The 14,539-nt window shown below is 37.0% G+C and overlaps 2 protein-coding genes across 7 annotated transcripts in view; one reads left to right on the forward strand and one right to left on the reverse strand.

Moving 5' to 3' along the window:
• The window catches only part of C2cd3 (C2 domain containing 3 centriole elongation regulator), a 143,547-nt gene extending 137,102 nt beyond the window's left edge, over positions 1 to 6,445 (reverse strand). For 5 of the 6 annotated variants that reach the window (XR_013437797.1, XM_078046662.1, XM_013357718.4 and 2 more), the window contains exons 1-2: positions 6,183 to 6,445; positions 3,671 to 3,952 (exon numbers count right to left, since the gene is read on the reverse strand). Coding sequence is in view for 5 of the 6 variants with exons in the window: in XM_078046662.1 (XP_077902788.1) it covers positions 3,671 to 3,952; positions 6,183 to 6,237 (337 nt within the window). In the remaining variant the exon portion in view is untranslated. The remainder of the gene's footprint in view (positions 1 to 3,670; positions 3,953 to 6,182) is intronic. The other variant, XM_021725087.3, reaches the window with a different exon arrangement.
• A 234-nt stretch (positions 6,446 to 6,679) lies between these two features.
• The window catches only part of Ppme1 (protein phosphatase methylesterase 1), a 60,185-nt gene continuing 52,325 nt past the window's right edge, over positions 6,680 to 14,539 (forward strand). The window contains exon 1 of the mRNA XM_005323189.4: positions 6,680 to 6,956. Within this exon, the coding sequence (XP_005323246.1) occupies positions 6,856 to 6,956 (101 nt within the window). The 5' untranslated portion in view covers positions 6,680 to 6,855. The remainder of the gene's footprint in view (positions 6,957 to 14,539) is intronic.

Here is a 14,539-nt window from a genome sequence, read left to right on the forward strand (position 1 = left end):
TATTTCATAAATTGCAAAATATTATACACATTCCCTTTTTTTCCTATGTTATTTTTATTTAAATGCATATAAACTATTGACTACCTTAACTTCCAAAAACTGGACTAATTCATATTTTATGCTAATATGTAACATCATATTCATTAATTTTTGTTATTTTATTTTCAGTGAAATATGCATAAGAGTATATAAAAGAAAAACAATAAAACACCCGCCCCCCATACAGCTCAAGAAATAGTAATACTTTTCTGAAGTTTTCAGTTAGAGCACACAACCTTAAGAATTAATATTTGATCTCTTGACTCTTCATTCTCTAAAAAACATGTCATGCTCATGTCCACAACTGGGCCATCACTTACAAAGTTCACTTTATCTATCTCCTACCCAAATCCTACTTTTTCCGTGACTTCTTTACTTCTTTCCTACATAAATATATGAAATTTGGGTGCTGACACATTTGGTGTTTATCTCTTTCAAAGATGGGAGAATTAGGCACAGGAAGATGAAATAGCTTGCTCAAAGTAAAGTAGCAGGAGTAAAGAACAGAAGTAGGATTCTGGCTCCTCAGTAATTAAAAATTAGCCCTTAATTAATGACCTAGAATATTCATACGATACTATGTATACCAAGTAATCAGATATTTAATTATATACTTTTTGACACTGCTCACCACCATTTCATGTATGTCAGTTTTATATATTTTCCAACTTTTAAAAAATTTTTTTAATATATATATATTTTTAGTTGTAGTTGGACACAATACCTTTTTTATTTATGTGGTGCTGAGGATGAACCCAGTATCTTGGACGTGCTAGGTAAGCGTTCTGTCACTCAGCCACAGCCCCAGCCCCTCAACTATCTTTTTCCTTTATTTTATTTTATTTATTTATTTGCAGCCAAATATTTCAGTTTTATTACAGTTCTGAGGGGAGCCCATCAGGCTGGCAGGAGGTTCTGCCCATGTAGTCATTCAGGGACCATGCTGACAATGGTTCTGCAATTTTCAACATGTGGCTTTCAGGAGCCCCTAGTCTTTAGCACTCCGGCCAACAGGAAGGGGAGAAAGAATGTTGGGGAGGACATGGGCAGGGTTTCAGGACCTCAACCTGGAGATGGCATTTATCACTTCTGCTCCCAGACCTTTCCTCCAGAAAGAACCCATCTTTCCTCTCAGGATCTGCCCAGTTTTATTTATTTATTTTTTTATGTGGTATCAAGGATCGAACCCAATGCCTTACACATGCTAGGCAAGCACTGTCCCCCACTGAGCCACAACTCCAGCCCTTCAACTAGTTTTTTTTTAATTGGTTCTCAAAACATTACAATGATCTTGACATATCATATATCATACATTTGATTCAAATGGGGTATGAATTCTTATTTTTACCACGTGTACAGATTGCAGGACCTTCAACTAGTTTTTAAGTTCCTTTTCAGTGGGGCCTATTTTTAAATCTCTGTATTCCCCAAGTGCTTAAGACTCATATATGTGTAAGATTTTCACCAACAATGTGTCAAGTGTTGGACCAATCACCTTACAAACACTTTTTCATTTAATCTTCAGAATAATTCCTGATAAGCAGGTATATTTTCTATCCACCTAACAGGAAACTGAGATTCTAAGATCTTAAGGAATCTCCCAGCATAGTACAGAAATTCAGTTCTGAAGACAGAATCCAAACTCTAGATTGAAAGTCTGTATTCTTTCCATTCACAGGTCACTTCTTCATGAAAATACCTAGAAGGTGAAAGGGTAGGTGATCTGATTTTACAGATGAAGGAATGGGATCAAAGCAAGAAAGGACTTTCCCAAGTTCATAATGCCAACTAAAATATTCAGATGTCAAGTATAATACATTATTATACCAGAGGATTCTCAAATAAACATTTGACCTGTTGATTATTATATCAAAAGATATAATTTCTCTTAGTAAATTTCTAATCACTCATTATTTGTTAAATTATATAAAATACTACCTGAGGATCTAAGTTGTAGGTTTATAATAGCAAGAGCTATCTATGGGTATCCTTTAATAATTCTAAGTTATTTGTGAAGTTAGAATTAGATACCGTTCTGATCTTTATCTGATTAATTTTTGTAATCTTTACAGTAAGCCACACAATGTCTAAACATGCTAAGCATTTTTTTGAATGACTAAATTTATAGCACTTGTTCTTTAAGTTTGAATGTTTCAAAAATTTTTTCCCTTTACCTCTAATCTTCCAATATTCATAACCCAACAATGTTTACATGATAAATGCATGATTTTTATTGACTTGGAACTGGACTGATTTGGTAAATAGCCCCACTATCTAATATGTGTTTATGTGGAAACTTAATTTGAAGAAAGAAAGAACACAATAAATTCAGAATATTTTGACAGAAATGAAGACATTTTGCCTTCTGGTTCCTTATAAAGGGATCCCTTCATTCTCTACAAATCTATAACATTAATTCATTAAAAAAAAAAAAACATTTTGGGGCTGGCTCAGTGGTAGAGTGCTCACCTAGCAAATGTAAGGCACTGAATTTGATCCTCAGCCCCACAAAATAAATAAATAAACAAACAAACAAATAAATAAATAAAGGTATTGTGTCCATCCACAAGTTAAAAAAAAATGTTAAAAATAAAAACAAGGGCTGGGGATGTGGCTCAAGTGGTAGTGCGCTTGCCTGGCATGTGTGCAGCCTAGGTTCGATTCCCAGCACCACATACAAAACAAAGATGTTGTGTCCGCCGATAACTAAAAAATAAATATTTAAATTAAAAAAAAATAAAAAATAAATAAAATAAATAAAAACAACCCATTTGGTATTTAGAAATACAGACTAGAGACTATAGTTCTTACTTAAAGAGTATGTTATAGTGTAGGGTGTGGTGGCACACACATGTAATCCCAGCAACTCAGGAGGCTGAGGCAGGAGGATCATAAATTCAAGGCTGGTCTCAGCAACTTAGCAAGACCTTCTCTCAAAATAAAAAAAAAAGGGGGGGGGGGCTGGGGCTTCGGCTCTGTAGTAGAGCGTTTGTCTGGCAAGTGTGAGGCACTGGGTTTGATCTTTAGCACCATATAAAAATAAATAAAATAAAGGTATAAAAAATAAAAATAGAGCTGGATATATAGCTCAGTGTTTAAATACCCATGCCCCTGAGTTCAATCCTTTTTTTTTTTTAATATGGTATAGTGAAAAGACCATTTTTTGTTGCTGTTTGTTTGCTTTTCATTTTTATTGTTGAGATGAGGTCTTACTATGCTGCAAGACCTAGGCTGGCCTTGAACTCCTGGGCTCATGTGATCCTCCTGCCTCCGTCACCCAGATATTGAAGACTAAGAATCATGAGTTTTGGTGTCAGTCAAAAGTAGATTCAAATCCTAGTTCTGCCATTTATCAACTGTGACATTAGACAGTATGCATTTCATCTCTCTGAACCTTCGTATTGTCTAAAAACAGAAAATAACTATTTTCTAGGATTATTATTTCAAGGATAAGAATATGTATCAACTACTAAACACAAAGTATACACTCAATAAATGGTAGTTATTTAAAGCCTCTTTCATGCAATAATTAATGCTCATAAATCCTAGATACATAATATCACTTATTGCTGACAGCATACCCACATACTTCCTATCATATCTGTAAGTAAAATAATAAACGAAAACATACCTGTTAAGTAAGAAGTAAATTGTTTTGGACCACAGCGAATAGCATAACGTGTAGTAGTTCTCACAGCTTTTGGTTCAGTTTGCAATGCATCCCGGGGACAAAAGAGGGTACCATCTGATGTTTCTCCCCACCACCTCACTCGTACAAGTACACAAGTAGGAGGCTTTGCAATCTTCCATATGACTTTATTAACTGTGAGTTTTAGAAAGCAACGTAGCTGACCTTCAACCAGAGGTGGTAGACTTGTAGATGGTGAAATGTCACTCAAACCTAAGGAGGAATCTAAGAACAATGAGTCAAAATCTACACAAAACATAAAAAAAAATACAATTTGATTTTTGAATGAAAACACAGCCCTTTAGTTTTACAGAGAGAAGGCTTATCCTGCTTATTCCAATACATGAGAAGTAACTAGCAATCCAGACCACAGAATAATCTACCCGGTCACTTATGCCCCCCTGATAACTAATTAGTATTTAGAGTTTGATTCTGGTTATTCTAAGTAAAAAACATACCAACTAAGATATACTAATACAAATTTTTTGATTGAAAAGATACTATTTGAAAAACATAAATATAATGATACAAGTAGATAGGTTCTGCTAGGTAGGTCCAATTTGGTTTCTTTTTCCTTGTGGTACCAAGATTGAACTCAGGGGCTCACACACACACTAGGCAACCAAGTTGCCACATCCTCAACCCTAAGTACTGTTTTGATTATTAAAATACCTATGGTTTTTAAAGATATTTTATCTTTACTTAATTTTTTTGCCTAATTATTACTTCTTGCTAAACATAAAACAGCAACTCCCTTCACTTGATAAATGATTTAACAATTCAACTCAGTATTATAATAAAGACCACCTGAATCTTTCCTTTCCTACAGTACTTACTGGATTTCAGAAGTATGATAAATCAAAATGTAAATGAGGCAATTACTATGACTAGTTGTCTTTTCACAGTCAGTACCTTTTTCACAAGATTTAAAAAAACACACATTCCTATATGATATATACCTTTCTATTCTGACTTTTCCTTTCAGGAGTAGTCATGCCTCTTAAAAGAAAATATACTGGAATCTGTCAGAATCCTATACAACTAATTCTTTGAACTTCCAAAGCAAACACTCTCTCTACTGTCTATAATGGGAAAAGACCCATCACAACTCTCTTGGATAATTAGTTTCAATATAAAAATTATGTGCAAGGGCATACCAGCTGTTCCTGCACATGCACTTGATATAGTGAGGAAATTCTTTTCTATGCTGTTACATTATGTACTTTGATTTTCCTCCTATTAACCTAATATGCTTGCCTGGTTTGACAAGGAGCACCAACATTGGACACCTCCATGCATCATTCTCAGATCCTCTCATCACTCCTGGCGGACAAGGCATTGCCTCAAAAATGCCTTAGTGATCATTTTTTTTCCCCCAGATTTGAAAATGCCCTTTTATTTATTTATTTTTAGTGATCATTTTTTAAAACATATTTTTTTTAGTTGTTGGTAGACATTTATTTATTTATTTAGCTATTTACATGCAGTGCTGAGAATCAGACCCAGTGCCTCACACATGCTTGGCAAGTGTTCTACCACTGAGCCACAACCACAGCCCCTTAGTTATCATTATTAATTAATTAACAAAATTAATTCCCAGACTGCAGTTTCAGTCCTTAACCTAATAGCCTAATGTTCTACCACTGTTTCCAATATCTTTATCCTCACCAAACTGACTATAACATCAAAAGGCAAGGTCACCCAATATCCTCTGCCCTGCTCTTGGAGGTAGCCTTGTAGAGATTCAATTTCTAGTTTCCTGATCTGCCCTAAATTCCTAGGATGGACTGTTCTTATTGCAGCTAACATCTTCCAGTTTCCTAATCTGGAAGAGAGTAGATTCTTTTTGCAAGCTTGTTTCTCGTAACTTGAAGAGGTCCTCTCGCTACATATTCTTTCATCATTTCGGGTTCTTTAGGAGACCCTCGTGCCTTTACCAAATCCTATCACATTTTGTCACTCCCCACTCTGTCCTTTATACTATCTCTGGTTTGTAGCCCTTCATATTTCATCATTAACTGCTTCTCTCTTTCTTCATTCAACTAACATTAACTGAGTCCTGTTTGTTACAGTCCAGGGCGATTCAGTAATGAATAAAATGCGATCATTGTCTATTAGGATCGTAAACTTACTCCCGTCTCCCACTTAAGTTTCTTATAGCCCCTTGTCAGCCGCCAAAACTAAGCATACATTTACCTTTGTTATAAAAAATACTCCATAATTTTATTGGTTTACCAGGACGCATTTAACCCTCATCCTACTTCATTTATCACCTCTTTTGGCTCCCACTTCAGGCTCTCTCCTTTCCATTTTCAAGAGGGTTCTCTCTTAACCTTCTGATTCCTTGGTTATTCTCTCTTCCACCCCTGATTTCCCCCCTTCCCTACAATTCTTTACGCCCCGTTTATCTATTAAGCTCGCCCTACTACGCTTTCCTCAAATTTTTACAGTTTACCTCTTTTCCTGCGCCCACCGCCGCCCCCAGGCCCCTGGCCTTTTCGTTGTTTCATGACGAGCCGGACCTCTTCACCAACTCAACTCTGGCCCCAGAAGGCAAGCTGTACCCTCCCGCCATCCCGTCCCTCGGTGCCTGCGTTCCCCGGCAACCGGCGCCGCTGGGCAGCCTGGGAGGCAGGAAGAAGCGGCTCTTTCTCCAACAGCCTCCGGAAAGCAGTGGGAAGAGAAGGCGCCAAGACGCCTTCCCGCCAATAGACTACAACACCCAGGATGCTTTGCTACATTACCTTTGCGGGGTTGGAAGGGGGCACGTCCATCTGCGCAAGCGCACAGGGATACGGCCTTTGAGGACTCCATTGCCCAGCGTGCATTGCCTTTAGGAGCACTCCTTCTTCCGGCGAGGGGTTGTCGAGTTCTCCGCTGGGGTTTGAGGAGTTCGCAGACTCCGTTACCCAGCTTCCTTTGTGGGATGGCTGTTGCGCACTTCCGGGGGAAACGCTAAGGCGAGGGGGTGGAGTTTACAGAGCCGGTGGGCGGTAGGCGGTGCTGCTGGTAGCTGGGTGCTGTCCAAAAGCGACTGGGCGTCGTTAGGAGTGATCTGTGACCGGTTGGGCCTCACCTAGCGTAGGAAGAAGCTTCGGCACTGTTTGACTGTGTGCGGCCTCCCCTTGATGTCGGCCCTCGAAAAGAGCATGCACCTCGGCCGCCTGCCCCCTCGCCCTCCTCTACCCGGTAGCGGGGGCAGTCAGAGTGGAGCCAAGATGCGAATGGGGTACGTGACTTGTACCTCTTCTCCTTAGAGGCCAGATCCGGGCCTCTAAAAATGGGGTCTTGGCGTTTAGAGCGGCTCGGGAAGGGAGGCTTAGGATAGGAGGAAATATTGGCGACGAACCTGAGACGTTTAGATGGAGTAGAAGGCAGATACGAGGACTAGGGGCGGCGACAAGTGAATAGAAATTGGGGGACCGATTATATTATTGAAGGGAGTAGGAAATGAGGGAAATATTGGAGAAGCTAAAAAAATAATTTAAAGGATGAGAGAAGCAACTCTGGAAGAAGGGATAGAGGTTGGAGGGAAGACTAGAACAGTAGCAGAGGTGGGGGTAAATCTGCCAGGGAAGATTGAGGGGAATGGGATAAGACTGAGAGAAAAGTTGATGGTAATGGAGCGGGGGGGGGGGGGGGGAGAACTAAGGAAAGATTTGGCGGGAGTATAAAGACTGAGAACTGAGCTGAATGCTAGAAAGGCTGAGTACAGGGCTGGGGGTTTAGCTCAATGGTAAAGCATTTGCCTGGCATGCACAAAGTCCTGGGTTCAATCCTCAGCACTGGGGGTGGGGGAGGCTGAATAAAGAACATCTGAGGCAGGACTGGAGAAGGAAAGAACTAGGGAGCAGAAGGTTCTAGAGAGAGTTCCCAGAGTGTAAGAGGCAGATTCAGGGAGTGAGGAGAGACTAGGAGATTAGGTCCCTTAAGGGAGAACTGAGAATGCTTGGGGAATAGGCCTAAGGAAAGATAAAGAACATACAGATCGACTTTAAAGGTAATAGGAATACACTGAAAAGCTGGGAGGAGTAGGGGAGGTGTGATGAGGGAGAGGATGGAATTTAGAGAGTGACTGTAGGCTCTAAAGATTGAGAAGTGGCTAGAAATCTGGTTCAATGAATGGAAAGCCTATAGAGGTAAGGTCTTGGAAGCTTAAAGAGGAATTTGAGGCCGGTTGTTTTTGCTAGGTGAATAGGGCTGAGGGAGGCTATATACTGATCTAAGACTCAGAATTAGTGAAGCACTGAGAGTAGCCACTTAAATATATTTTGGGAAAATGGTTTGCTAGAAAGGAAGAACTGTATTGAAGAGAAAAGCTTTGGAATTTGGTTTTTGAATGGAATGTGCTGGAGTAGGGGATATTTGGGTGTAGAAGAAAGCATGATGAGTTGAACATGGGAGAAGTAGTTGCTGTAAGCAGAGAATTGAATAGGCTTTGGGTTTTGAGGAATATTTATAAGAATCAGGATTCTGGGGATGACTAATTAAAGAGAAAAGGGATAGAAGGAATGCTTAAGGATGAGGTAGTCAAGAGTGCACTGAATTTAGTATTCTGGTGATGTGTTAGTAGGTATTCTGGGGAAAGGACTGTACATACTACTTTTAAAGAAGTAATGTGTTTTAAAAAACTATTAAAAAGGAGATGAGGACAGGAGATGTAGTACTGTGAAAGTTGATCATGGGAATAAAAAAAAAGAGAATTCTATAAAGTAAAACAGTGGGGTGGAGGGGTGCCAGGAATGGTTGGAAAAAACAGGGAAGGAAACTAAAAATCCACATGTTTACCTGGCCATGATACATACTAGAAAATTGAGAAAATTGACAGGAGAAGATAGGTTGATGGATACATAATAGAAATTGAGGGTAGGCAGCTGACATATGAGGTAAAATGAAAATTGTTCTGGCTTTGGAAGAAAAAATAAAAAGGACTGGGAATTTTGAGTTAGGCTCTTGATAAATTGCTGAGGGTTTCCCTGAAGTGCTGAGGCTGGCCTTAAACTTGTAATCCTTCTGCCTCAGCATCCTTAGTCACTGGAATTAGAGGCATTTGGTATGACACCCAGCTAAAAACATTAATTTTTAAATAATATAGATGCTTCAAGTAAGTTTAACTAGAGCTCAGCTTTTCACTTTGTAAAAACCGGAAGAACTTGGAGTGGGGGGAATACCAAGGGAATATAAAAATGTCTGACAGTGAGAAGATTGGTTGTTAGTGACTTCTTTTTAAATAGATGCTTTAATTTTCATGATTTAGGTTAACTGCTTATCCTAGAAATGAAAGTTCTTTAGAAAGATACTTCCTTATCTTAATATTATGAACAGAAGAGCAGATGTTAATGAATATTATGTGATTCTCAAGTGGCTTATGTTTTCTTTTCTATATCCTAATTGATATAGAGAAGTCCTTATCTAAGTTTCATGTTAATAATAAAATAGACTTCCCCCACCCACTTTGAATTATGAAGCTGGACAAGAGGTTTGACGTCTCATTTTACCACTACATCATATAGTTAAGAAATCTGTGATTCAGAGAATTCAAGATTCTGTAAAGAGGTAGGGGAAATATCTTCTCTTAATAAATGAGAAAACTGAGATATTCTCATGTTAGAGTATCCCTAGAAGCTTAGTGGTAAGGCTACTAAGGGCTAGAACTTGGGTTTTTGATTCTGTGGCCTGTTGTTTTGGTATCTGTAGTTGTATTCCTGGGAATACTTAATATGAGTTGCATATGTTATTCCTTTGCAAATATTCTAGAATTCAGTCTTTTTTTTTCCTTTAGTCCTGATTTATGAAGTTTCACTTCCACCAGTTTCAAAGCATCCTTCACTATTTCTCCTTCAACTCACTTTTTTCTTATTTTCCCTTCTTTTTTCCACTTCTTCATCCGTCTCTTAATCTCTTTATTTTCAGGTTGGACCTGTTCCCTTAACGACCTCTTGTATAACTTACTTGTATGACTTACCACTGTTTTAAATAATCTCTTTGCTTCATTTTTCACTAAGCCTTATTTAGGTGTGTTTGCATGTGGAATTTATGATTTTTCTTGAGTTTTCTCAGTATTTCCAAAGTACTTCTGGATGATGTAATGATAACAATTAGTGTTTTTAAAGTTAAGTCCTGTGCCAGGCATTGTTCTAGCAACTTTATATGTATTCCTTAATATACCTGCCACCCTTCGAGGTGGTAGATATTTCCCTGCATTTATAGATAAGGAAATTTAGGCTAGGAGATTAAAAGTAATCCACCTAGTACATGTCAGAACTAGGATTCAGCCAGGTTTAATCTAGAATCTGTTCCCTTTTCAGTACACCAAAACTTTATCTTGGGTAAGGTCTGAAATCCTGATGTCATTGTTCCTTAATGGATGCTTCTAGATGGTATAAAAGCATAGTGATTTTGAAGTGTATTAAAATTTTTAGAACTACCCTAATTAAGTTGCATTTGGGATCTCTACTTGTTCTGCACTCTTGATGTGTTTAGAAGGAGTAAATCACTGCTGTAGTATATAACATTACCATTGAAAAGACTATAGAATATTAAAATGATTCAACATGTTTCTGGTTTATCAGTAGTACTACTTCTTTCTGATTCTCTTACATTTCTATAATCCTTAAACTGGCATGTTCATATTAGTGCCTATTTGTATTTTGATTTCTATGAGTTAAACTAGGGCAGGTTTTTTTTTTTTTAAACAAATGAGAAAACTAAAATGTTCATGACTTGTTTAAGATGATGAAATTTCTATGTAGCAGAAACAGCATTCAAACATAGGACTTCAGATTTTTATTCCATTGTTTTTCTTTCATGTTATGTCTTGGACAGCAGAATTTGGTGTTCAAGTGACATAGATCAAAGTTTGAAGCCCATCATAAGTATTTACATTGGTAAAGCCATTTACCCTCTTATAGTGTGCTTTCTTATTTCTAAAACGGGCATGCCTCTGCTTACCATTCAGTGCTATGAGAATGAGGTAAATACATGAAAAACAAAGTTTTGACACATAAGCTCTTAAGGAATGATAACAGGTAGATTATTATATATTGAGAACTGTGAGGAAGATTTTTATAAGGTAGAAGTTTTCCAGTTCTTATAATGTCAGCCTTTGTTTTTCTTTTTCTTTCTTTCTTTCTTTTTTTTTTTTTTTTTTGTTGAGGTAGGGCCTCACTATGTTGTCCAAGTAATCTACTCTGTCTCCCCAGTAGCTGGGACTATAGATGCACTAACGTAGTTTTTTTCTTTCCCTGAATATGTATTTTTATTCAAATCTGATTAGTCTTTCATCAAACTTTTAAAATTTGTTATGGATATCAGGCCTCTTATGAAGACTTTAATGACCTATTCACACAGAGAAATAAAGGGCAAAGTGAATTGCTTTGCTTAAAAATCTCAGATTGAAATCCTGAAAGAATCATATTCTAGTTGTTCTGTTTTTGTTATTTTTATTAAAATTCATTTAAATAGAAGTTATAATTCATGTACCATAGAATTCATGCTTTTAAAATGTGCATTTCAAAGGATGAGGATGTAGGTCAATGATAGAACACATGCTTAGCTGTACCAAGTACTGGGTTTGATCCCCAGCACAGGGAGAAAAAAAAAGTACAATTTAGTATTTTGTTTTGGTTTGGTTTTGTATATTCAACAGGTTGTACAATGATCACCAATAACTCTAAAACATTATCATTGTGCCATAAAGAATCTTCATCCTGGTGGTAGACGCCTATAATCCAAGCGACTTGGGAGGCTAAGACAAGAGGATCACAAGTTTGAGGCCAGCCTCAGCAACTTAGTGAGACCCTGCCTCAAGATAAAAAGGGTTGGTGATATAGTTCAGTGGTAAAGTGTCCCTAGGTTAGATCCCCAGTACAAAAAAAAAAAAGAAACCTCACATATTAACAGTTACTCTGCCTCTTCTACCCTCTGGAACCATTAATCTGCTTTCTGTCTCTCTATATTTGCCTATTCTGAACCTTTTTAATATAAATCCTACAGTGTATGATCTTTTGTAACTGGTTCTTTTACTTGGCATAATGTTTTCAAGATTCATCTATGTTGTAGCATGTCAGTACTTCACTCTTTTTTATGGTCCAGTTTGTTCTGTTGTACGGATTATAACTCACTTAATTTACACATTTAGCAATTTGTAGACACTTGGATTGCTTCCAGTTTTTCACTATTATAAGTAATATTGCCATGAATGTTTACATGCACATCTTTGTGTGGAAATAATGTTTGAATTTATCCTGGGTAGATACCTAAGAACAGAATTGTTGGGTCCTATGTAAATTATGTAAATTATTTTTTATGAAACTGCCAAACTATTTTCCAAGTGGCTCTTTGAAGCTTTTTATGTATTAGGGTTATTCCTCTTTAAAAGGAATAACCTTAATACATACAGTTGCTTTTTTACTTTTTTTTTTTTTGCCATGTAAAGGTTTTGTTTTTAAATTTAATTGTTTTAATATATTTATCTAGCATATATTCTGGATTTTGAGTCACCAAGAGGTGTTTTCTTCTTTCAGGTTCTAAAGGAACTTATATATTTCTTTTCCTGCCAAGATCTGTGTGACTTCTTTTTTCTACCTCCATTTGAAGTTTATTTTGATGTGCAAAGTGAGGAACAGATCCAATTTTATCTTTATCCACAGGCTATCCAGTTTTTAACACTGTTTATTAAAAAGTCCTTTTCTCGTGTGAATTTCACTTCAATAAAAAATAATTCTTTCCCTCACTGACTAAATGACATTTTTATCATATATCAAGTTTCCACGTAGATTTGGATTCTTAAATGAAATTTCCTTTTTAGTCAAGCCCATTTATTTATGAGTCTCTATACTTGTAATTAGAGAGGCTTTTAATAATATGCTTTAATAGGTAGTAGAGGTAGCTTCCCCCTCAGTCTTTTTTAGGATTTTCCTGGTTCCTCTTACTCATTTAATTTTTTTTCTTCTTCTTGGTACTGGGAATTGAACCCAGGAGCACTGTATCACCCCAAGCCCTTTTTTATTTTGAGGGAAGGTTCATTAAGTTGCTTAGGACCTTACTAAGTTGATGAGACTGGCTTCAAACTTTTGATCCTCTTGCTTCAACATCACCAGTTGCTGGAATTATAGGTGTGCACTACCTGCTTGGCTTATTCATTTAATTCTTATCTAATTCTTTCTAATCAATTAAATTAATTCCAGAAAAAAAAGTCAATTTTATTGGAATTCACTAAATTTGTAAATTAATTTATAATAAACATTTTTAATGATGTTGAGTCTTCCTTGAGAAAATATGTTATATTATAACTTGTATGAATCTCTTTTAAAGGAAAAATATTTCAGGCTCAAGTATTGACGTAAGTTATATTTAACATAATGTTACCTGTGATATACTACTTTTATTGTGATATACTGCTTATTAACTAGAAGGAGATCATTAGCATCACAGGGTGTGTTAAACAGATATTCACAACACTTGAGCTCACTGCAATAACAACAGTAAGTGGCCACAAAGTTACTACAGTAGAACAGTGTGTTCTATACCCTTTTAAAAGAGTGATTCACTTATATCCCACATTTAGATGTTCCAAATACAGTATTGATTACCAATCTCAAGCTCATACTACTGTTTGTGTTTTGAAGATTGAATAAAAAATTATGTTGATAATTCAAATGATTCCAAACACAGTAGAAGACAAGTTGGTCCCTTTTCAACATTCCTCTCTACACGTCCTTTATTATGGATTTTTTTCCTGGTGAAAGTGGAAATCCACTCTGCCACTGACAAGCCATGTCAGTTGTTAAGCCAGAACTCTGATCAGTTATTTTTCTTTTTCTGGGCCCTACGGTCGTGGTGTAGTAAAAAGAACACTTGGCAACAGACATACTTGAGTTTGTTTTTTGTTTTTATAGTGCTGGGCATTGAACCCAGAGCCTCATGCATAACTAGGCAAGTGCTCTACTACTGAGCTATATCCCCAGCCCCATACTTGAATTTAAATCCAAGCTCCGTTCTTACCAAAAGTGGCTCTGGGCAAGTTGTTTTATGTCTCTGAGCCACCCTTAAAATAGAAATACTTGTCTTTCAGAGTTTAAAACCCTTACTGACATATAACGAACACCTATTTGTTTCCTTTCATAAAGCTATGGGTAGGATGATTTCTAATAGCTTGATTCAAGATATGTGTGATTTTTAGAAGTCTGCTGCTTTAATAATATGTTATCACTAGTAATGAACACTCCAAACCTACCACAACTCCCAGCCAGCCATCTGGTTGCCTTCTTTCCATTCTCTTTAAAGCACTACTAATGAGGACATTTCAAAAGCAGTGGTGCCTTGATTTAAACGGCTGGCTGCAATTAAGCTTCAGTATTCATCCTCTATACTACAAGATTCATAGTCTGGAGTTTAATGACAACAGTGACTAGTACTCCTACTGTGTAGTTCATGACTCATCAATAACTTAGCAGACTTAGCAGCCTAGTAGATGTTGAAGTATATTAGGCTTATTTAATTTGTTTTGTTATTGTTGTTGTTTTTGGTGCTTGGGGATTTGAACCCAGGGCTTCATGCATGGCAGGCAAGCACTTGTACCACTGAGTCACATCCCTAGTCCTAGGCCTATTTAATTTGATGTTTACTTAAAAATGTGTGTGTGTTAATATTTATTTATGTGTAGAGTGGGGTACTGGGGATTACATACAGGGACCTGCTTATACTAGGCAAGTAATCTGTCACTGAGGTACATTCTTAGCCCTTATATATATATATTTTTTTTTTTGAGACAAGGTCTTACTGAATTGCCCAGACTGTCTTGAGCTTGAT

The sequence above is a fragment of the Ictidomys tridecemlineatus genome, chromosome 4, assembly GCF_052094955.1.
Source record: "Ictidomys tridecemlineatus isolate mIctTri1 chromosome 4, mIctTri1.hap1, whole genome shotgun sequence".
Taxonomy (NCBI): Eukaryota; Metazoa; Chordata; class Mammalia; order Rodentia; family Sciuridae; genus Ictidomys; species Ictidomys tridecemlineatus.